Source organism: Lissotriton helveticus, chromosome 11 (genome assembly GCF_964261635.1).
Source record: "Lissotriton helveticus chromosome 11, aLisHel1.1, whole genome shotgun sequence".
NCBI classification, from domain to species: Eukaryota; Metazoa; Chordata; class Amphibia; order Caudata; family Salamandridae; genus Lissotriton; species Lissotriton helveticus.
The window spans coordinates 464,243,180-464,268,234 of NC_136072.1; the positions used below are offsets into that span (position 1 = coordinate 464,243,180).

At 43.3% G+C, this 25,055-nt stretch overlaps 1 protein-coding gene across 1 annotated transcript in view; it reads left to right on the forward strand.

Moving 5' to 3' along the window:
* The window catches only part of INPP5D (inositol polyphosphate-5-phosphatase D), an 809,167-nt gene that overhangs the window by 177,257 nt on the left and 606,855 nt on the right, over nucleotides 1-25,055 (forward strand). Inside the window, exon 2 of the mRNA XM_078666020.1 lies at nucleotides 7,136-7,196. Within this exon, the coding sequence (XP_078522146.1) occupies nucleotides 7,136-7,196 (61 nt within the window). The remainder of the gene's footprint in view (nucleotides 1-7,135; nucleotides 7,197-25,055) is intronic.

Below are 25,055 nucleotides of genomic sequence, written 5' to 3' on the forward strand. Positions count from 1 at the left end.
TGTACGCTTTTGTAACCTGCACACATATCCCTTTTTCCTCCTGGAAAGTACCGATTGCTACCTCTTGTATTTTGGTTGCTCACCATTGTCACTTTTGTCTCATGTAACTTAACGTTTGCTTTTGTAATTTGTTCACTTGTAATTTCCTCCTCATGTATCATTACTGTTCCTATTGTGAAGCGCTCTGACACCTTCGGGTAAAGTCCGCGCTATATAAAATCGCATAAATAAAAAAAAATTATAATAAATGAAAATCAAGGTAACTATTAGCAGCAATTCTACATGTCTCTCGGACATCTTTCTAGTGCTCACCATCTTTTTTCCCCAGCACCCCCCCAAGGGGCGGCAATCTGAGGGATAGCCCTGGGCGCCACAAGCTCTAGCTACGCCCCTGTGTGTACTCCACTGGAAGAGTGTAGAATTCCAGCTAGGAGTGCCTTAAAAAATGCTGAACTCTCCTGGGTCAATTGACTTAATGACCCAGGAGGCTTACTGTTTATTTTAATACTTCCAGGGGGGCTGCTGTACCTCCTGCATCTCCCACACAACAATGCTTCGTACTGCTACTGCTCTTTCTGGGGCACCACCAGGATAAAAAAAATGTAAATAATAAGCCCTAGCAGGGCATTATGGGGCACTCCATGCGAGAGCAGTGAATAATAAGTGAGCTGTTATTAACACTCATTTATTATTAATTTATAGTATTTGTTTTTGTAGTCCTGATGCCCACCCGGGACACCCACATCTTTAATTTTTGTTGGGGACTGAGGGGGGACCCCAAAGACCTGTGGACCCGCTGGATCCCTACAAGCAGATCCATGAACCGTGGAAGTGCCAGCAGCACACCATGTTTTCTTTAGAAAAGGAAAAAACCCTGGAGTGCCCCCGTGCTCAAACGAAGCACCCCACATGTTTTTTTTATGGTGTCAGCCACGGGGAGTGCAAGGAACCGGTGGCCCCTGCAGGCTACCCTGGCGTGAGTCGGCCTCATTATTAGTGAGTGCCCACCCGTGGCACCCACAATCAATCCCCCATTAGGGACTGGCAGGGGAGCCCCAAGGCCCTTGCCAACTCAGCAGCCAACACAGTACCGGGTGCTGGAAGGAGCAGACTCCATTACTTTGCTTCTCCCTACGTGGGAGCAGAATATTTTAACTGCTCTCGCTCGCCACATTCTCAACAGATCGTTCCTCCTGCAGTTTCACATTCTGTGCTATCCATTGGCTCAAAAAAATACCAGACCCATCTATCAAGTGATCCCCTTTGCAGCGGTACTAGCAGGGCTTCTTCACGATATTGGGCATTAGGGCTCACACAATAAAAAGGCAGGTGTTAACAAAAGCTACTGATCAGCAGTGAGGTTAAAATAAAAGGACTTGGAAACCCAAACTTTAACATCATAAATTGTTTTGCATGAGCTACAGACTTTGAAAAATAGTGTGGGATCCTTTTAGGAAAATAGGAGGTCTGCTTTTAGCCTGGGTGGAAAATCCTTAAAGTTGTCTTTCTAAATTCATTACACTTGTTTTTTTTCTAAGATAAACCTTACACTTGCTTAACTATGTTCTTTTTTTTCAATAATGTGTATATAAAAGTAACATTGTAATTGAACTTGTATTTATATAGGGCTTACTACCCCTGGTGTCGAAGCACTTTTCAGTGAGTAGCATTCTACAACGGAAGCCAAAACGGTTTAGTGGCGAATTAGTATAGGGAAATAAAAAATTCATTTGAATGGTGGGCATGTGAATCTGTTAGTTGAATTGAAAAGGATAATGGAGGGACAGAAGAGGGAAGGGTCTAGAAAGTGTTTTTTGGAGCTCATAACAGTAGGAGGAGGTCAGGGATGAGTAAAGGAGAGATGGGGAAGAGTCTCTAGAAGTGGATTATGGAGAAAAATATCAGATAAAGTTAGGAGGGATACATGAGGGAAGCATTTAGAAAGGCTTGTTTGTCAGATTTGAATAGTAAAAAAGAGGTTTGAGATGATGCAAGGGGGAATAGAGGAGGGAAGAGCCTAGAAAGGGTTATTTTGGGGATCATAGTAGAAGAATGAGGTTTGGGACGAGTCCGAGAGTGGAGTTAGAGGATATATTGACAGAGGTATAGGGTGAGATATAGGGTCGTGCATTCGAGAGGCTGATTTTATTTTTTACTCTAGGAATTAAGTAGTAAATGTGTAGATACATAAGTACATGGAAGGTATATTTGTAGATGTATCATTACACAGCTTGCAAAAAAACTGCAAATTAAATTTGCAAAAAAACCTAAATATTACTGTTAATATGTATGTGTAAAATTCATTTAGACTGCTTAATGACTTAGGGCCTGATTTAGGGCCTGATTACGAGTCTGGCGCAGGAGGAGGCGGTGTCCCGACAGCCCTATTACAATTTGGGCCATCAGACCACCACAGCCTGTGGCATCCGCCAGGGAACTGCTGTTCCCTGGTGGTGTTGCAGCGGTCAGGAGGGCACAATATGCTTGGCGGGACTGCCACGTCAAGCATATTACGAGTTTCCTCTCCTCCGGCGGTGTAATGGAGGTTATAATTCCATCAACACCGTGGCAGAGAGGAAACAAAGTGGGCCCTGCAGGGCCCTCATGCCTCCTCCGCATGTGGATGCAAATAGGGGAGTACAACAAACGCCCCCCTGTGTGCATGCACACCAGTTCCTGCATGACTTGGACTTTTCAGTACATGCCGTGCAGGAACTGTTTTTGGTACTCTCATTGTTGTGCCCATTTTCCGAGGCACCGCCTTGGGAAGGCCAAAAAAAAGCTCACCAGACAGAAAGAAACTCCAAATTCGGCGGGTGGACCACAGCTTTGGTGGTACAGCGGTGGGGCAGAACAGGCGTAGCATCGCCAAAGTCTTAATCAGGCCCTTAGAGTTTTGCTGACCTGGTACTTTGGCACAATGTGGGATTGCAGAATTGTCTGCAGTATTTAGAGTGCCATTGACTACAATTAACTTTTAATGAGGCAGACAGACATCCATCACTTCTTTTAGGTCTCGCGCCTAGCATTGCAGTGCGCAGCATTGCTCACGCAGAGAGAGACCTCATGTAGGGGCTTTTGAAACCTGCCCTCACACTGGCACACGCTCATGCGTGTGCTTTTTCTTTTGTCCTACGTTATTGGCCTTTGCGTGCGTCTTTTTAACAAAGACAGCACGCAATTGGTCAAAGGCGGGCGCATTGCTCCGCCCATGGCCTATTAGTGGTGGTTACCCACACGGCCACCATGTGGTTTCAATTATCGTGCCCAGACATGGGCGCTATAATTTAATCCACATGGCTCGCTGTGGCACGCGCGCACTCTCGCGCCTAGCGTTATTTTTTATCTACCAGTCAACGTGGAACTTACTGGCCTCGCTCTCCTGAGGCTTTATTTACTTGTGACCGCATGGGATGCGCGTGAACGCTGCCAAACGCACTGGCGTGAGGTATTCCAATGCTTATTCAAAGAGACACCATAATCGATGCGGGGATGGCCGAGGCCGCGATGTGTGCACACAGACAGAGATGCTGCTGCCGTTCACCTTTGTGGCACAACTGTATTTGCCTAGCGCTCCGTGTATTTGTTTACATGGTGAAGGCATGCATTTCGGCTGTACTATGAGCCGACTTGTAATTTTGAACTCCCACAGCCAGCCACAATATTCTGCTATTTGCATGAGCTACCCAAATGAGTTAGTTAACCACTTGAGCTCAGTATATCATATGCCCCCCCACACCCAATACTTACTTGTTTGCATCCTTCTTGACAGAATGATCCGAGCCCCCGTGATGTTTGTGTGTATTGTGTATATTGCGCCCGGCCCAGTTAGCACCTTGATACCAAAAGCTAGATTGGCTTCTTGTCTGTGCCGCTTTGCATTCTGGGACTTGAAGTATTGTCTTGAAACTCGCCGTCCGCTGTATGTTGTTGGATAATAAGGCAGGACGGCCTCATGGAGTCACACACGACATGGGCCCTCAGCGATGTGCTGCACTCTGCTCACGTGTGTTTCTTACCTTAAAGTGCGCCCTCGGGCAGCGGTGGGCGTCGCCGACACCGGGTGGGGGGCACATTAACTTTTCTAACTTAGTGGTCGAAGTGGGCGGGATCTGAAGGGCATGGCGTGCCCCTACTTCTTTTACTAAAAAGATTTTGTTCACCTACTTTTTCATTTCAAAACTGTGTCCCAGGACGGCAGAAATAGCAAAGGCCTTCAGAGAAGGCTCGGCTTGCTTTCATGGATGTTCGGGACAGGCAGAGAAGGAAAAGGGCTCTGTCTCTTCCTTATTGCCCAGAGAAGACACGAACAATGCCCTCTTCTTTTCTGTGCTGGCAGCTGCCCCCACGCCCCCTCTTCCTATTATTCCCTCTCTTTCTGTCTTGCTCCTCACTTACTGAAAATGGTGACTTGAAGAAACGATTCACACCCTCTCTTTCCTTCTTTCATTTAGTTACTTCCCTGTGAAATGGATCCAAAAAAGAACAAGCATTTGCAATGCAATAGGTCTCGCATTTACGTGAGTTTAAGCTATTGGCATTGTAAATGACAATGCCTTTTATTTATGTTTTAAAAACTAAAACAAAAATAAAACGCATTGTTATTTCCAATGTCAATAGCTCAAACTCTCATAAATGCGAGACCTATTGCATTGCAAATGCTTGTTTACTTCATATCCGGTCCATCAAACCTTAAATAAGGCCTTTTAATACAATACATTTTCTTAGGAGCATGATGTGCTTTTCAAAGCTTACAAAGTGAAGATATTTTGGAAATGTCTGCCCAAAAGAGAAATGGCACCATTTTTAGCAAGTAGACCCTGAAGGTTCCAATCAGTGCACAAGGTGTTCATCTGATTTTGAAAGCTGGAAAAGCTGGATAAGCGACTATCCTTTTCACCCATTCTGTGATAAAAAAAGTAGTGTAAATGTGCCTACTTACGCTGCTTCATGTGCTGAAATAGCAAATTTGAATAATTTTTAATCTTACACTGAGTATGCGTAAAGTCCAAGGTTATTAATATTTTTTTGAATGTATTTGCTTGTAATATTTAGAACATGTTGCAGGGACAAGTTTATGTTTTTTACCTCTTCTTTTTAAAGGTTTTCTTTTGTTGCCTTTCAGGTTCAGAACATTGGGGGCCAGAATGGCAACTGATACTTTTTTCATAGTTAGACAAGGGAAGCAAAGAATTTTTTGTGAAAGTAGTTATAGCTGTGAGGCAGACTTGTATCAGTAAAGTGGCGCATTTGTGGGGAGAGTTGTGTGAATTCTGGAGTTGAATAACTTTGGTACCATAACCCTGCCCGAAAGAAATGAATTGAGGTATTGATATATCATATATCAATAAAATGTAATGTTAAAATATATATACATTAAAAAATATAGTTTTGTGAAAACATATATTTAGTAAACAAATATTTAAAATAAATATAACTTGAATTAATAAAACAAATAATTACATTTATTGAAATGAATTCTATACATACGTTTGTATTTTTGTTAATACATAAAAAGTAAATATAAATATTTTTCTTTAGGTGGGAGGTTTAAAAAAATCTTAAAAACAAAGGGCCAGATGTAGGTGGCCATTTACCGGCCGGTAATGGCCGATTTTGGCCGTTACCGACCGGTAAATGGGTTTTTGGGATGTAGGGGGGCAATTTTACCGATTCGGTAAATTTACCGAATCGGTAAATTTACCAAATCGGTAAAATACCGATTCGGTATTTTTACCGATTCGGTAACTTCTAGATGTAGTTGGGACTCTTCTGAGTCCCAAAGGCCTTTCAGATTCGGTATTTTACCACCCAATCCAATTGGGTGGTAAAATACCGAATCCTGGTGTGCTTGCACATGTGTGCATGCACACCTATACCATGTGACAGACAGACATGCCCTTAGGCCATGTCTGTGTGCCACATGGCACACATGCCTGTATTTGGGGTGCTAGAGGGTGTCAAAGTGACACCCCCTGCACCCTTGCTGGAATCGGTATTTACAGATTCTGTAAATACCGATTCGGTAATGCCCATTGATTCCTATGGGCTTCAATGCCCATAGGAATCAATGGGCATTACCGAATCGGTATTAACAGAATCGGTAAATACCGAATCTTAACGATTCGGTATTTACCGAATCTGTAATACCTACATCCCCCCCTCTATTTTACCACTTCTTAAATACCGAATCGGTAAAATTCGGTATTTAAGAAGTGGTAAAATAAAATTACCTACATCTAGGCCAAAATTCTTTAAAATAATATATTCAAATTAATTAAATAATTACTTAAAAATTAAGTTAACAGTGCTTCTCATTTTTATTTTGGTCTAGGTTAAAATAAATATTGACACTTTGTCAATTTTCCCCATACTTTACAAAAGGGGATATCAGCCCCAGTGGAGGACAACTCCGCCTACTTGTAAAAAGTATACTAGCAGTAACTTTACACTATCAGCTTAATTTAGAAACAAATATTTAATTAATTTAAATATGTTAGCTTAAATTACATTTAATTTGCAAAAGCTGTATATGACTGTTATTACTTTACACTTGTAAAGTAATCTCAATTCCCAGCTTTCTCCAGGGGGTGGAGACATGTAAGTCCACACATTGCTGTAACTTTACAATCAGAAATGGTGACTAGCCAAAAGTAATTGAAGTAGTTCTACCATTCCGCACCCCCTTATCCAAAAATCCCACAAACTTCTCGATCTGCTGCTGATGTCCTGGGGTCTTTCCATCCCCCTAGTTGACAGTGGAGAGGCTCCATACATGAACTCCTGCAGGCCCCCCCCTCTCCTTTGCTGAGACTTGAGATCCTAGCGAGTGAGTGGTCGCGCTTAAAAAATACTGATTGATTGATTGAAAACTGTCTCTATGCAGGGGTTTCCAGCACACCATTGTGTGGCACAAGGTGGCACTGTATGTGTTGGCAGTTGCGTCACTAAAATAGATAAATCTATAGCTAGTCCCTCTGCCGCATGAAGATTCTGGATTACAATGAATCTACTGGATAGGCCTTCCTTTTTCTGCTAGGTGATCTGTTCTCATAATGAAAACCCATGCTGTTAATGACAATGATGCTGCTGGGTGATATGCTAACAGTTTTGTTCTGTCTCTTCCCTCTTTTAGGTTTAATAACTGTGTCTATACCTACAGGATCCTTCCCAACGACGACAAGCTAACTGTGCAGGTCAGTGAGAGCGCATTGTAGACTTTGCACATATTCTCTAATTGAAAAAAAGAGGACCTTTGCAACTTTTTACTAATGGGTCAGAATTGAAAACAAAGTGATTTGTAATGATTTGGAAATAACTTTTCACTGGGCCTTTGCAGATTTTCACTCCGCTTTTATTTTGCTCTGACGTGTAAGCTAGCACCAGGGATGTAGACCCGAAATATTACTGCTTTTTTAGATGAATATTATTTAGAATATTCATAAGCATCACATGGAGTGAATTATGATACTGCATATGTAGAGTTGGTACCTCCCATTAAATGGAACACCGGAGCCGAAAGGTATGTTGCGTACTCCTTTATTCGGAGAGGGAGAGCCGGCACAAACATTGCACCAGTCCGCCTTGTATGCCTCGCCTTCTTGTCCACGTCACTCCCAACTCCCAAGCCTCATCTGAAGTGACGTGGTGCCATAACAACCAGAATTCGACACCACACATCGCCCCCCTTAACAACTATACAAAAGATAACAGAACAATGCATCTGAATGCTGACTGCATGTACACGTTGGATCAACAATAGAACAACACACACGACAGGGTAAAAGCTGGGTGGAGGGTAAAGGATTCGGGAAATGAGGGAGAGAGAAGGTGACAGCCAAAGTGTGAAGGAATGGAGGGGGAAGAAGTGGGTTACATATCATACTCGCTGTATTTCCTGGGTAGCACCACTGTCCTGCCAGTGCGGGTGTGCCTGAGGGGGACCTGTGGTACTTGTGTTTCCCCTGAGCGGGAACTGCTTTCTTGGGTGCTCCCTTCCTGGCTCTTGTCGTGTGAGGAGGTAGCCCCTTGCGTGATGTCTGGGTTGCCCCTGTCATTGGTTCCCTGAGATGGAGTGTGCTGTGTGGAACCACAGTTCTTCCTTTCTGTCGTGGTACCTGCATCACCCCTGTCTCCCTCATTATGCAGTTCCTCAGCGTACCGGAGGTGACGCCTCCATACTCATAGTCCGAGTCCCCTCCACTATATCCAGGGCTAGTGGTTGCGTTGTCCGTTTTCCACCCGATGACTTTGTTGCACTTGGCCATTCAGCTTTGCAACCATACTTTACCATCACTCAGTAAGGCGGAGCATGAGTAAAGTTCTCTAATCTGTAGAAGCTTGCTGAACTTGCTATCGCCTTTCTTCACCAGGTTGCCCAGTTTTATCGGCACCCAATCTCCCGTTGCTAGGGAGACCTTGTACTGTATGCCTCCTGTCATAGTTGGCTTTGTAAGTCTTCTGTGCTTTCTCTAAGTTGCTTCTGATCACTGCTGGTGACCGGTTTGCAGCCATTATCCCGCATTTTTCATTCCGCATACCTTTAGTCCGCATACCATTAGTACGAAAGTACCATCAGTCCGCAAAATTTTAAAGCGCATGCCATTATATCTTATATGGTTTTATCACGCATGCTTTTACAACGAAATTCGTTATAAAAGCATGAATGGTAAAAGCATATGTTTTTAATTTTCAAGTGTAAGGTAAGTATATGGTTTTTGGGGGTGTTGGGTATATGTTTTAAGGGTGTGTTTGGGTTATTGTGTATAGGGGTATTTTAAGGGTTCTGGGCTAGGTTTGGGTTTTGGGGTACAGGGGTATTTTTAGGGTTTAGGGCTAGGTTTGGGTTTTGGGGTACGGGGGCATTTTTGGGGTTCAGAGGTAGGTTTGGGTTTGGGGATACAGGGGTATTTTTAGGGTTCAGGGATAGGTTTGGGTTTTGGGGTACAGGGGTATTTTTGGGGTTCTGGGAAAGTTTGGGGTGTTGGGGTACAGGGGTATTTTTAGGGTTCAGGGATAGGTTTAGGGTTTGGGGTACAGGGGTATTTTTAGTGTTCAGGAGTAGGTTTGGGTTTTGGGGTACAGGGGTATTTTTAGGGTTCAGGGATAGGCTTGGGTTTTGGGGTACAGGGGTATTTTTAGGGTTCAGGGCTAGGTTTGGGTTTTTGGGTACAGGGTTATTTTAGGGTTCAGGGGTAGGTTTGGGTTTTGGGGTACAGGGGTATTTTTAGGGTTCAGGGGTATGTTTGGTTTTTGGGGTACAGGGGTATTTTAGGGTTCAGGGGTAGGTTTGGGTTTTGGGGTACAGGGGTATTTTTAGGGTTCAGGGGTAGGTTTGGTTTTTGGGGTACAGGGGTATTTTAGGGTTCAGGGGTAGGTTTGGGTTTTGGGGTACAGGGGTATTTTTAGGGTTCAAGGAAAGTTTTGGGTTTTGGGGTACAGGGGTATTTTTAGGGTTCAGGGATAGGTTTGGGTTTTGGGGTACAGGGGTATTTTTAGGGTTCAGGGGTAGGTTTGGGTTTTTGGGTACAGGGCTATTTTAGGGTAGGTTTGTGTTTTGGGGTACCGGGGTATTTTTAGGGTTCAGGGGTAGGTTTGGGTTTTGGGGTACAGGGGTATTTTAGGGTTCAGGGGTAGGTTTGGGTTTTGGGGTACAGGGGTAATTTTAGGGTTCAGGGGTAGGTTTGGGTATTGGGGTACAGGGGTATTTTTAGGGCCAGGATGGGTTATTGTTTAAGGGTGCTGGGGTATTATAAGGAGTACGGACGGGTGGGTTATGATTTTGGGGTGCAGGGGTATTTTAATCCTTTCCACGCTCATGACGAGCTCAGCTCGTCATGAGGTACGCCTGTCGTACGTCATGTAACGCGGTATTTGCGAATATTTAGCGCACAGCGGGAAAACGCTTAGCGCGGATGGGGTTAAGGGACCAGGGTTGTGTTTTTTTTTAGAGTCTATAGGGTAATTTCTTAAAATAATATATATATATATATATAAATATTAAATACATATTATTAAACAAATATAATTATAAATAATTCAATTAAAATGTAAAAAGTTTATTTTTAAATTTAGTAAAATATATTTGTATGTATGTATATGTTTATATATTACCTACTGGCGATAGCCAGTAGGTATATATAGTTAGGATTTTTTTCCTATGGGATTTTTGAAAATTCTATGTCGAATAACTTTGGCGTTTGAGGACAGAATTGGCTGAAATTTTCAGGAAAATTGAACATTTTGTTTCTGAGCAGCCCCTGAAAATTGGGGGGGGTTTCGTCAAGGGGGGTCCGAGAAAAAAGGGGGGTCCCAAAACGTGTTTTTCCCATGCAATTTTCTATAGGGCGGTTGGCCTCACTTTTAGCCTGAACGGCTGAATGGATTTACACCAAACTTGGCAAAATTGTAGGGACTGGTAGCCCGATGTGCCTTTGCTATGTCTCAAGATATAGGCTCCAGTGGTTTTTACGAAAATTAACTTTGAAAAATATATATTGGGCTACATTGGGCTATATATATGTTGGAGCCCAAATGTAGCCCAATGTAGCCCAATGTAGCCCAATGTAGCCCAAAGATGGCCACCGGAGACAAAAAAAACAAATGTAGCCCAAATATCAGCCAGATGTAGCCCAACTATAGCCCAATGACAGAATGTCCCAGAGTGTTCTAAAGAACAACTAGAGTGCTAACAGTCCTACTTATTACAAAGGTATGGCACACCTGAAGCCATCTTGATTGGAATAAAGTGGTAACTCCTAAAACATTTAATTTAAAAAGGAACAAAATGAGGGGGTTCATTTTGCCATAGAAAGTATGATTAGCGAATATATGACGAAATCCCGCATACCATCAGTCCGCAAAAAAAATCCCGCATGTACTATTAGGCCGCAAATTAAAATAACGAAAACTTTTAGAACGAATATGCCTTTAGCATACACTAAACAACTAAACTACCCTAAACCCTAAAACACTACCCCCAGCATGACCCTACACTACACAAACAGTACAACACTACCCTAAACCCTAAAACACTACCCCCAGCATGACCCTACACTACACAAACACTACCCTAAACCCTAAAACACTACCCCCAGCATGACCCTACACTACGCAAACACTACAACACTACCCAAAACCCTAAAACACTACACCCCAGCATGACCCTACACTACGCAAACACTACAACACTACCCTAAACCCTAAAATACTACCCCCAGCATGACCCTACACTACACAAACACTACAACACAACCCTAAACCCTAAAACACTACCCCCAGCATGACCCTACACTACGCAAACACTACAACACAACCCAAAACCCTAAAACACTACCCCCAGCATGACCCATCACTACAACACTACCCTAAACCCTAAAACACTACCCCCAGCATGACCCTACACTACGCAAACACTACAACACTACCCAAAACCCTAAAACACTACACCCCAGCATGACCCTACACTACGCAAACACTACAACACTACCCTAAACCCTAAAACACTACCCCCAGCATGACCGTACACTACGCAAACACTACAACACTACCCAAAACCCTAAAACACTACACCCCAGCATGACCCTACACTACGCAAACACTACAACACTACCCTAAACCCTAAAACACTACCCCCAGCATGACCCTACACTACGCAAACACTACAACACTACCCTAAACCCTAAAACACTACCCCCAGCATGACCCTACACTACGCAAACACTACAACACTACCCTAAACCCTAAAACACTACCCCCAGCATGACCCTACACTACGCAAACACTACAACACTACCCTAAACCCTAAAACACTACCCCCAGCATGACCCTACACTACGCAAACACTACAACACTACCCAAAACCCTAAAACACTACCCCCAGCATGACCCTACACTACGCAAACACTACAACACTACCCAAAACCCTAAAACACTACCCCCAGCATGACCCTACACTACGCAAACACTACAACACTACCCAAAACCCTAAAACACTACCCCCCAGCATGACCCTACACTACGCAAACACTACAACACTACCCAAAACCCTAAAACACTACCCCCAGCATGACCCTACACTACGCAAACACTACAACACTACCCAAAACCCTAAAACACTACACCCCAGCATGACCCTACACTACGCAAACACTACAACACTACCCAAAACCCTAAAACACTACACCCCAGCATGACCCTACACTATGCAAACACTACAACACTACCCAAAACCCTAAAACACTACCCCAGCATGACCCTACACTACGCAAACACTACAACACTACCCAAAACCCTAAAACACTACCCCCAGCATGACCCTACACTACGCAAACACTACAACACTACCCTAAACCCTAAAATACTACACCCCAGCATGACCCTACACTACGCAAACACTACAACACTACCCAAAACCCTAAAACACTACCCCCAGCATGACCCTACACTACGCAAACACTACAACACTATCCTAAACCCTAAAACACTACGCCCAGCATGACCCTACACTACGCAAACACTACAACACTACCCTAAACCCTAAAACACTAGCCCCAGCATGACCCTACACTACGCAAACACTACAACACAACCCTAAACCCTAAAACACTACCCCCAGCATGACCCTACACTACGCAAACACTACAACACTACCCTAAACCCTAAAACACTACCCGCAGCATGACCCTACACTACGCAAACACTACAACACAACCCTAAACCGTAAAACACTACCCCCAGCATGACCCTACACTAAACAACCACCACAACTCTACACTACACTAACACAACACTACACTACACAACACTACACTACACTACACAAACACTAACCCACGAAAAAATTAACACAAACCCACTTACCTCTCTCGTCATCGTGGTTTTCACAACGCAAATGCATTTACCATACATGCCTTTAAAACGTAATTCTTTGTAAAGGCATGCGCGATAAATGCACATGCGTTTTGAAAAAATGCGGGATAATGGTATGCGAGGTCAATGACCTTGCGGGATAAGGGTATGCGGACTGAAAGTCTGCGGGATAAAAAATGCGGGAAAATGGCTGCAAACCATGATTAGCAGCAGACTTCCCTGGTGAGCACTAGCTTTACTACAGTGATCTAATGAGCAACTAGAGTGGTAACATTCAGAATTTATGGCAAATGTGTGACACATCTGAATGCCTTCTTGATAGAACCAAAGTAAACAAGCATTGAAAATGCAATAGATCTCGCCCTCGTTTAAGTTAAAGCCATTCTGTTTGTAATGAGGTGGCTTTTTAGCTTTGCTTTTATTAGTGTTTTTAAAACTTTCATGTAAATAACATGCATATGTATGCATATATATATATGTATGCATGCATTTATATTTATATAGATATGCAGATTATATATGTTTATATATGTATATTACCTACTGGCGATGGATGAAAATTCTATGTCTAATAACTTTGGCGTTTGTGGACGGAATTGGCTGAAATTTTCAGGAAAATGGCACATTTTGTTTCTGAGCAGTCCCTGAAAATTTGGGGGGGGTTTCGTCAAGGGGGGGCCGAGAAAAAAGAGGGGTCCCAAAACGCGTTTTTCCCATTCATTTTTCCATAGGGCGGTTGGACTCACTTTTAGCTCGAACGGCTGAATAGATTTACATGAAACTTGGCAAAATTGTAGATATGGTTTGCCAGACGTGCCTTTGCTATGTCTCAATATATGTGCTCCAGTGGTTTTTGAGAAATTAACGTTTAAAAAAATATATATATCTGTGACAGCGCTCCGGTTAGCGCCCCGGTTCGCGTACCTGACGCGTAACGGAACTTCGTGAAGCGAAGCTGATTGGCTCTCCGGTGTCTGCCAACATTCTAAACAGTCCGGAGCGGCCGCCATCTTGTCTCTCGGTACGATCGAGAGACAAGATGTGGTGAAAAACGAAGGGGGAAATGAAGGAAAGGGGGCAAGGTAGACCACTCCTGACCCCCTAGGATTGATCAGGGGGATATTAAAGTGCCCCGCGGGGCAAAAAATAAAAAAAAATTTTTTTTGTGCGATTTTACGCCGTAGAGGCGCGTCCCGGTACGCTCACCGGGCAGCTCACCGGGCAGCTCACCGGGCAGCTAACCGGGCAGCTAACCGGCAGCGTAGCTGTCAACATTGTAAACAGTCCGGAGCGGCCGCCATCTTGTCTCTCGGTAGGTTCGAGAGACAAGATGTGGTGAAAAAAGAAGGGGGAAATGAAGGAAAGGGGGCAAGTTAACCCCTCCTGACCCCCTAGGATTGATGAGGGGGATATTAAAGTCCCCCGCGATTTTTCGCGGTAGAGGCGCTTCCCGGTACGCGAACCGGGCAGCTAACCGGCAGCGTAACGGGAGTCCGCCATCTTGTGTTTTTGGAGCGTCCGGTTCGCGTACCGGGTAGCGTCCCGGTAAGCGTAACAAGGGGAAAACCAAGAGAAACAGTAAAAAAAAAATTAAGGGAATAGATTTCCAGCAAACTTGGCAAAATTGTAGGGACTGTTTGTTAGATGTGCCTTTGCAAGGCCTCAAGATATGTGCACGTGTGGATTTTGTCTAATTAAGGTTAAAAAAATATATATATATCTGTAAGCGTGCTCCGGCACGCTTACGTTACGGGTTTTGTTTGCGCTGCAGAGCCGATACGTCACGGTTATGCGACGCGTCATGAGGCGTCTCACGTGGCTACGTGATACGTCACGTAATAAAGAATATATTTTAGAGCTATAGATATTAGCTTTTAAAAAACCAATGAAATTCACTGAAAAAACCATAGGTTATAGACCATATATAGTTAGGAATTTGCATTTACAAAACCTTGAAAATTCACTGAAAAAACCATAGGTTAGAGACCATATATAGTTAGCTGGACATTTTATTGACATAAAACCAATGAAATTCCATATATAGTTAGTTGCACTAACTATATATCGCGCACCCGCAATCCACTGCTGATGATGTCACATATTACATCATTCATGACATGGTCAGTGACATCACTGATGACATCACTGATGACATCTCAAATGACATCACTGATGACATCTCAAATGACATCACTGATGACATCACTGATGACATCTCAAATGACATCACTGATGACATCATGACACACCAATACCAGTTACTACATACGCACTCACTGATTCCTACGTCTACACACACATTCACTCATTCACCCATACAATCACTCATACATACAGTCACTCATTATTACAACACTATCATATGCACTCATACACCTATGCAGACACTCACACACTGCCACTCATCCATGGAGTTACTCACACACCTAGTCAGTCCTGTAAAGAATCAATCACACTTCCATTTCTCATCTATACAGTTAAACACAGAACACCATACTTCAGTGACATCACTGATGACATCACTGATGACATCTCAAATGACATCACTGATGACATCTCAAATGACATCACTGATGACATCATGACACACCAATACCAGTTACTACATACGCACTCACTGATTCCTACGTCTACACACACATTCACTCATTCACCCATACAATCACTCATACATACAGTCACTCATTATTACAACACTATCATATGCACTCATACACCTAGTCAGTCCTGTGAAGAATCAATCACACTTCGATTTCCTCATCTATACAGTTAAACACAGAACACCATACTTTTCACACATATACTAACACATACTTACTCTCTTATACAATCACTGATACAAGTACACATTGATATGCACAGAGTCACACACCTCCCAGCCAGCCACACACACACTCAGTCTTCCATACATCCACTCACTCTTCAATATGTAAAACATATTTAAACTTTACAAAAACACACAGACACTAGATGATGTCATCAGTGATGTCATTTGAGATGTCATCAGTGATGTCATCAGTGATGTCATTTGAGATGTCATCAGTGATGTCATCAGTGATGTCACTGACCATGTCATGAATGATGTAATATGTGACATCATCAGCAGTGGATTGCGGGTGCGCGATATATAGTTAGTGCAACTAACTATATATGGAATTTCATTGGTTTTATGTCAATAAAATGTCCAGCTAACTATATATGGTCTCTAACCTATGGTTTTTTCAGTGAATTTTCAAGGTTTTGTAAATGCAAATTCCTAACTATATATGGTCTATAACCTATGGTTTTTTCAGTGAATATATATATATATATATGTATATATAAATAATGTACTTTTATAAAGTATATTCCTTCACCACGCATGCCTTTGCGTTGTGATGGCATGCGTGGTAAAGGCATATGGGGAGTAAATGTTTGCGGGATGATGGTATTTCGGTGTATTGGTTTTGCGTTATTAAAAATGCGGACTAATGGTATGCGGGATTTTATCCCGCGGGATAACGTCATATATTCCTGGTGACCATTTGCTTTGTAGTTGCAGGTTCATCCAAACGAGGTTGTCTCTGGTAAACGGTTCCCTTCCTCTGAGGATTTTGAACGGGCTGTATCCTGTGAGGGTGGGTGTTATTCGATATGCCCACACCGTGTTCTTGATATCCATCTCCCAGTTCTTGCCTGCTCTAATGGCCGCTTGAACGGAACCCATAATCACTCTGTTGAATCGTTATGCTACACCATTTCCTGCAGGGTGATACACTGGCATGGGTTTAGCCATAACCCCATTCCTTCTGAGGAAGGCTGACCACTTCTCCGAAGTGAACTGGGGACCATTATTGCATGTAATCACTCTCGGAATGCCTTCCCTTAAGAACGAGTTGGTGAGGAAGGAAATGACCGCATCTGTGTCTACCTTCTCACAGACTTCTACCTCTGGCCACTTGGAGTATCTGTCAACTAGGACGATCACATGTTTGGGTATCCCCCACAAAACCAGTACTGGGCCCAAAATGTTGACAGACAACTCCTCCCAGGGGTTGTTGGGCGTGAGGAACTCATCCATACGGTGTTCGTAGCATGGCCAGTGATTTGTCTGCGTTGGCACGATGCTCACATTCTCTGACATACCGCTCCACGGAGGTGTCGATGGCTGGCCACCAGTACAATAGTTTCACTCTCTTCTTTAATTTCACGATCCCTAGGTGGCCTTCGTGCGTTATGCTGAGGATGCGGTCCACTAACTCTTGCGGGGGAATACTTTGTCTCCTCTTAACAAAAAGATGGTGTCGTAGCTGATCGATAGTTTGTCGCGTACCTCCCAATATTTTCTGAGGTCATCTCTCAAGTGCTTCTTCTCGAGCCAACCACGTGTTGCGCACAGTTTCACTTGTGACAGTACTGAATCATTGTTGTAGGCTGCCTCCCAATTCTGAGCGTTGATGATGTCCTTTTGGTTTGTCGTAAATGCCACACTGTATTCGTCTCACTCGCTGTGGTTTGGTGCCACCTCCCAGGCAGCAGAATGGCTGAGATAATCTGCCACCTTGTTTTTATGTCCTGGCAAGTATTCCACGTCGTAGACAAAATCCAAGAGTCTATGGGCCAGATGTATCAAAGGGTTTTACCCATTCTGTGTCTATGGGAAAAAGTGTTCATACATATGGCCATAAGTGTCTTCTTAGAGATGCGTGGAGTAGCCGTGGTGTGGCCCATGGACGTGAGAACCTTGATCGATGGTTTATGGTCCATCCGGAGTGTGAAACGGGAACCCCAGAGGTATTGACAACATTTTTCTATAGCCCAAATGGACGCCAGCATTTCTTTTTCAATGACACTGAATTTCTCCTCATTAGGGGAGAGGGAACGTGAGGCAAACCCTATGGTGGTTTCCGTGCCATCCGTGGAACGTTGGGACAGGACTGCCCCTAACCCTTTGTCGCTGGCATCAGTTGTCAATATGCTGGGAGCTGAGTGATCAAAGCCGTGCAGGTGAATGTCTTTCTTGAAGCTCTCAAATTGCACGTCGGACTCCGACATCCAGCTGAGCTTGTTTTTGTCCTTCAAAAGTTGGCGCATTCTCTGTGTTTTTGTGGCGAAGTTTCTGGCAAACTTGTTGTAAAATTCAGCTAACCCTAGAAAGGAGCGGACATCATCCTTGTTGCGTGGCGTGGGTGCAGACCTGATGGCGTCAACGTTCACCTTCTTGGGAAAGATCCCTTTGTCACTGATCTCGTGCCCTAAATATGTGACTGCGTGAAGGCCAAATCTGCTCTTATCCAGTTCTGCCGTGAGACCATTCGCTGCCAATTTCCGTAACAAGGTTCTCAGTTTGTTGTTGTGCTCTGCTTTGGTCTCCCCCATGACAAGTATGTTGTCCTGGAAATATAAGACGCCGCTGAGATCCTTGAACAATCTGTGAATACATTTTTGAAAGACGGTCGCGGCGGACGCCAGGCCGAATGACATGCGACGAAATCTGTAGCAGCGAATGGGGTGATGAAGGAGGTCAGCTTCCTGCACGAGGGGTGAGGTGATATTTGATGATACGCCACTGTGAGGTCTATCGTAGAAAACCATTTGATTCCCTTGGTCTGGGCCAACAGTTCGTTGATTCTTGGCAACGGGAATTTGTCCACAACTATGTTCTTGTTCAATTCTCTGAGGTCTGTACAGAGACGTATTTTACCACGTTGCACCAGCCCGCCTTGTATGCCTCACCTCCCTGTACACGTCATTCCCAACTCCCAAGCCTCATTCGAAGTGACGTGGTGCCATAACAACTTGAATGCGACACCACAGTATAATATTCGATTTGATACTTATGTCATATTTTCCGGTGCAAGTCATTTATTTCCTGGCGCCAGAGAAGATCAAGCAGAAATGAAACAAAAATGACAGCACAGACAGAGCGAAAGCTCCCAGCTCCAGGTGGATTGATTTATTGTTTTTGAAAAACAACCCCCCTCACACACACACACACACTTTGGCAGAAACAAAAAGTATACAGATTATTTTGCCTTCCACTGTGGCTTAGTAGATCCACTTTTAGAGAAGAAATCTCTGTCCAGCTATTGGAAAAAACTAGTCTTCACCAGTGACTGGCAGTTGGACAGGCTGAGAAAGCCTCTTGCCCATCAAAACTCAAATGAAGCCCCAAGTGTTCGACCTAAGGTTGATCTGTTGGATAGTTTTTTAAAACACTCATCCGTACAAAGTAAAAATAACCATTTGTGGCCACATGCTGCATTCTATCAAGTAACATAGAAACAAAAACATGCAATCTTAATATGACACAGAATGTCCCACAGCATTGCAGTTGGTAAAGGCATGGAGTATAGGGAGATACCATCCACATCTGTACTGTGAAAAAACATCTGAAGTTTGGATACTTCCTCTACGACTGATAATTTGAATAGAATGCTCCATTGAATATCTTTTTCAAAACTGTGGGGGCATGGCAAACGTATGATAGTGTGCTTTTATCTATGAAAATTCTGGTGAAATTCAGATCCAACAATTACCATCCGATGAATCTTTAGTTCCAAATGAGGCTGTCATCAAAATTCATAGCATTACGGTAACATGAAGCACATTTGGCCATATAAGGAAGAGAGTGAGTGATTCAGTTTCAAACCGTGAAGGTTTATTAATAGATTTGAAAAGTTACAGCGCAAACCATCGGAATTATTTGTGAGTCAATAGCTGATACATGGAGGCATTGGTCGATACATTCAAGGCAATTCAAAATCATAAGAGCAAAGACAAACAGTTATTATGTTGTCTCTAATAGAATAGAGCACATCAGTTCTCCCATGAAGGGGGCACTCTACACTGCTAAGCTATGGAAAAGTCGCAGAAATCTGTGGAAAAATTCAAGGTAAATGAATTCTAACAGAATGCCTCTGATAGGTCATAGCAAGCATCTGCTCAAAAGTGATGTAAAGTGGAGTTCTACCTAAAAGTCAGGAAAGAAGCTTCTGCTAACAAGGGGGGAAACATCTGATCTTTGTCAACACCACATTAGCTTAAATCACACATTTTCTACCATTTCGCTACAGCCACAAATAGTTCTCAGGAGAAGAATCGATCATGTTAAGCACAATCAGATAAGACAACTTCATTATTTTTCTCAAGCTAATACACAATGAGCTCACACTCAGGGTCCGATTACGAGTCTGGTGTCCTCCGGCCACTAGACTCGTGGGGGTGCGGGGGTGGCAACCTCTTGACTTCCCTATTATGACCGCCTCAGCCCCACTGCAGCCGCCAGGGAACCGCCATTCTCTGGCTCTGATGCAGCAGTCAGGAGGCTGCAATATGTTTGGTGGGACCTCCGTGGTCCATCCAAGCATATTACGGGTTCCCTGTCCACCTGCGGTGTCATGGAGGTTCCCCCTCCATGAACACCGTGGCGGAGAGGAAACAAAGGTGCCTCATCCGCATGTGGATGCACACAGGGGGACACAACATGCACCCCACTGTGTACATGCACACCAGTTCCTACACAGCATGGACTTTTTAGTCCATGCCATGCAGGAACTGTTTTTGCTATTCCCATTGTGGTGCCCATTTTCAGGGCACCACGTGGGAAAGTTTTTTAAAAAGCCCGCCCGACAGAAGGAAACTCCTAATCTGGTGAGCGGTCTGATCACAGCTTTGGCAGTGTGGCAGCGTGGTAGACCTGGCGCCTCACAGCCAAAGTCGTAATCAGGCCCTAAATGTCCTTTAGACTAACAGTTATCTGCAGCATAATGAGATACATTTGGTTCAAATTGTTTTCTGCAGGTGCTCCTTGAGACATTTCACCAAGCTTGCATAAATAAATCTATTTCACATGAGAACAGAAAACAAACCATTGAAGTTTAAATTAAGGTAAAATATCACAGTGTTTGTAACACAATGAAGTTGTTTTTCAGGGTTTTGAGCTTGGGAATTAGAAATCTTTTATTTTCTTCTACAACTACATAGACTCCGGTCTATCCAAGATCTCTCTTGCACCTCTAAACCCTGCCTCAACGCGGCCGCTAGACTACTAACAGGCTCAACGAAATTCAACCACATCTCACCACATCTGAAAGCCCTGAACTGGCTGCCGCTACAGGCCAGAATCCAGCTCAAATTGGCATGTATCAAGCACAAAGCACTATATTCAAACTCCCCTGCATATATTGCCCAGAAACGTGTGATATTCGGAGGAATCAGAAACTCCCGGTCCGCCACAGACCTCTTGCTTCAACCTTCACGTTTTCGGAAAAAGAAAACTTACAATCAGGCTTACTCTGGGGCTGCACTAAGAAAATAGAACACCCGCCATTAGAAGAATCCCTTCTCTAGCTCGCTTCAAAAAAGATGCCAAAACCTTCCTAATGGGTAAATTCCTCGCCTAAAACTCTGCCTTCTAATCACGCAGTGACCTTGCTCCACTTCCGTCTAATAACATAAACAAGGGGACCCCTCTCTGAAGTACTTAAAGCCAGGGAAAAGAGAGGAAAGTATAAACACAACAAGAAAATATTCCCTCATGGCCTGTATATTTTATATTGTGACATGGTTCATATTCCTTTCTCTGTCCTTCAAGATAAACCAATAACACTTACTTTGTTTATATTTTCAAAAGTTTATTGCTTTATTTTGTATATATATCAAAAACTTTTTTTCTACTTTTTTAAATTTCTTTCTTTTAAATTCATTATATTCTTTTAGTCAATTTGAACAAACATAAAAACATAATTCATCATTTATATACTTTTCACATTTTGTACACAAAACGAGAGAAACCCTGAAACCACAACACTATTCACACTCACATACTACTCATACATACACTTACACACAAATCACTTTTCATCCAAAACAATCTTTTTTCCTGTAACTAAGGTATATTGTCAGCAGAGAATGACTCTGTCTGAGTGAGAACCACAGAGTGTTATGTGGGATTCCACGCCAGGTCAACGCGCGTTTCGGTGGGTTTGTACCACCTTCCTCAGGACCTCGACAGAAAAAACTTTCTTCCTTTTTGTGTGGATACAGGGTATCTGGAATTACAAATACAACTCATTGCACTTTTCCCAATCTGTCAAATTGAAGGACAGTTTATTACATATTACAAAAATTTACTATACATGATTACATTGGAGTTTATGTGCACATAAATGTCATACGAATCTGGGAGTTACACATATACTATAACAATTCACTGATGTACAAAAAAGTCTACATTAGAGTACAGTACCCAGACACCACCCACCCGGCACCTCATCATTGACCTTGGGACCTTGCTTCTCGTATAATGTAAATGTAAAATATAATTACTTTTCCTTTTATCCCCATTTGTATCGAGCAACCCCACCCCCCCATTCCAAGTTTTTGTCTACTACTGTGGATTCCTGTAAAGCGCTCTGATACCCTAATGGGTCAAGTTTGCGCTCTATAAAAACTCTAAAATAAATACATAAAATATAACTTTTATGTATTTTCAAGTATTATACGTATAATAAGAATGTGTTATACTTTGTTTTTTTAAATAATAAATAGAAGGCAAAAACAGTTAATTGAAGGGGGGTGTGCAAGATTAATTAGCATGATCTCAATCACAGATTTTGGGATATTTTCCGCAGTTCTGGATTGCCACCAATTAAAGGAATTTCACAATGTCACCGAGCGTCAGTACACAGAGTTATGTAGGCTCATACAGTAATTAGGAGTTAAGATCACACATCATTCATACCCACAGAGTAATAGGCATCTAATCACTTCACTCATCCACATAGAGCAATAGGCATTTTCATGCAGAAATTATTCATGCATGGAGAGTAATAGAGTTTAACTACCATGCAGAATTTTCGGTCACAGAAAAGGTGGATTGAATGATAATGAGCACTGTTTTTTGCCCTATTAGCCATTCATCTCCTACTGTGAGTGCAGCTGAGCATTGACATGGTCAGTCAGTGTACACATTTGCTTTTTGGATCCTGCCGCTTGACCCAAACTATGGAGGCACAGATAGGTTGCATCCAGAAACTTAAAGTCAAAGAAGGCGCTTAGAAATGGCCTTCCTTGTAATTAGAACTCAACACCAAATGTGTCTATGCACACAGACACCTGTCATAAAGAGTATCTAACCTCAAACGACCAAATCAGGTGAAGAAATCAGTAAAACGAGATATGTGGATCATGTTTGTCGGTCGGGAAGGAAAGGCCACCACTTTTGTAGTTTATACAGATCACAACTTGTAAGAAAGTGAATTAATAATTAGAGTGGATGAAAGTCCACCACAAGAAATAAACTCAATAACCTGTTAGTTCCAGTCAAAGGTTTCAGCAATTGAAACCTGAACTTGACCCCTGGTAGCTGTGGCACAAAGCAGATTTAACTTGAAGAAAATGATTAAAGCATTTAGAAGTGCCAACACAGTTCAGAAGTTAAAGAACCAACACAATAAAAATTCTCCAATTTTTAAAAATTGGAAAAAAATGAATACTCAAAATGACACCAAACAACAAAGATCCAAGAAGGGTAACCAGAGATATAACATATCTTATATTTAAGGGAAAAAGAGCAAAGAAATAGTAACATGGAAACTAAAGCCTTTATTTTTTTTAGAGTTTTATATAGCGCAAACTAGACCCAAAGATATCAAAGCGCTTTACATGAGCACCAGTTTCGTTACAGATGGACCCATTCAATTTTGTTAGGCACGAGGAGATTAAGTGATTTGCCCAGAACCACAGGATGTTGAGTATTGTTGCAGAGACTCAAACCAAGTTCCCCAGCTTCGAGGTCGACCGCTCTAGCCATGAGGCTACATCCTCTCCCCCTTTGGTTGCAAGTAGCCTTTGGGGACCTAGGCACGATTTCAGGCGAAGCTCTCATAAGTAGGATACTTTTTGTCCTTCGCCCATTCAAGATTTCCACTTTCAGACTTAGGGGCTGATTACGAGTATGGTGGAGATTGCCATACCATTGGTGGCGGTCTGACTGCCACCTCCTCAGTGGGCCAACTGCACAATTAAGAGGAGGGCTGTCAGACCACCACAAGATAGCCGCAATGTGATTCAGACTCTTCCTATGAGCCAAAGCATGCTGTCACCATGGTACTGCCACCACAGCACCGCCAACCCAGCGGTATTTTCGTAATGTGACGGTCAGGTTGTGACTGGCTTGGTGGCATTCTCCCGACTGCCACAATGGCTGTCTGGTGATTGGACCACCAAACTCCTAATTGGGCTCTTAGTCTCTTTTTCGAAGCTCCAAAACCTCCAGCAGGACAAGCTTGCACGCTTTATTCAGCTAGACTTCTGCGGAGCCGGATGCCACTGAAACAGATTTACTGCTGCTGAGAAGCTCTGAGCAAAAGAAACCTGTTTATTTAGCCCAGTGACGCAATGCCTGGGGTAGATCGGCTTAGGTGGTTGGTCCCTGTCCTCCAAAAGGCTGGGAGTCTAACATTTTTGTAAGTACCAATTTTTCAGAGATTCTAGGATATGTTCAGTTAGAGACAACCAAGAGATCCATGACCTCAGGGACAACAATTAGGGGTCATGACTCACTCCAGCAGAGGTCATCAAAATGGTCCGGTCCGGGCCAGGTCCAGTTGCAACTGATCAGGTGTAAACTTTAAGAAATTGCATTTTGCAGCTTGCTGTGCCCCTGGACCCACAGAGGAGTCCAGACAACTGACCGTTGGAATCCACATAGTTCACTGGGCATTAGAGGAGCTGGTCCAGCCCTTCAGGTCTTCTCAAAGGTCTCAAACTGAAGAGGCAGTCCTTCTTCTGGTATTTCATATGTTAAGAGAGTGTTCTGAGCATGGTACCGCGGAGTGCCTCATTTAAGCTTGGGTGGGGTGATTCCTGGCTCCTTCTTGACCGATGGGGTAAAAGTTCCTAGGGGCAACCCAACCCACTTTTGCAGCAGTTTATTTTTGCCCTACTGCAAACAATCCCACAGTGTGCCTTACTCACAAAATCCAAGCCGAGAAAACCCTTCTCCCCTTGTGCAGAGCCTGTATTCCCACTCAGAGGGTTGATCAGGTTACTGAGCAGTCCCCTTCTCTGTGGGCATACTCAAAACTGGTTCTGGGGGTAGGTCTACTCCCATCAGGTTTTTTTCCAGCATGATGAGGGAGATAAAGACTCTCCAGGTGTCACCTTACATTTACTTGTAACAGTGCAAACCCCGTTGAAGT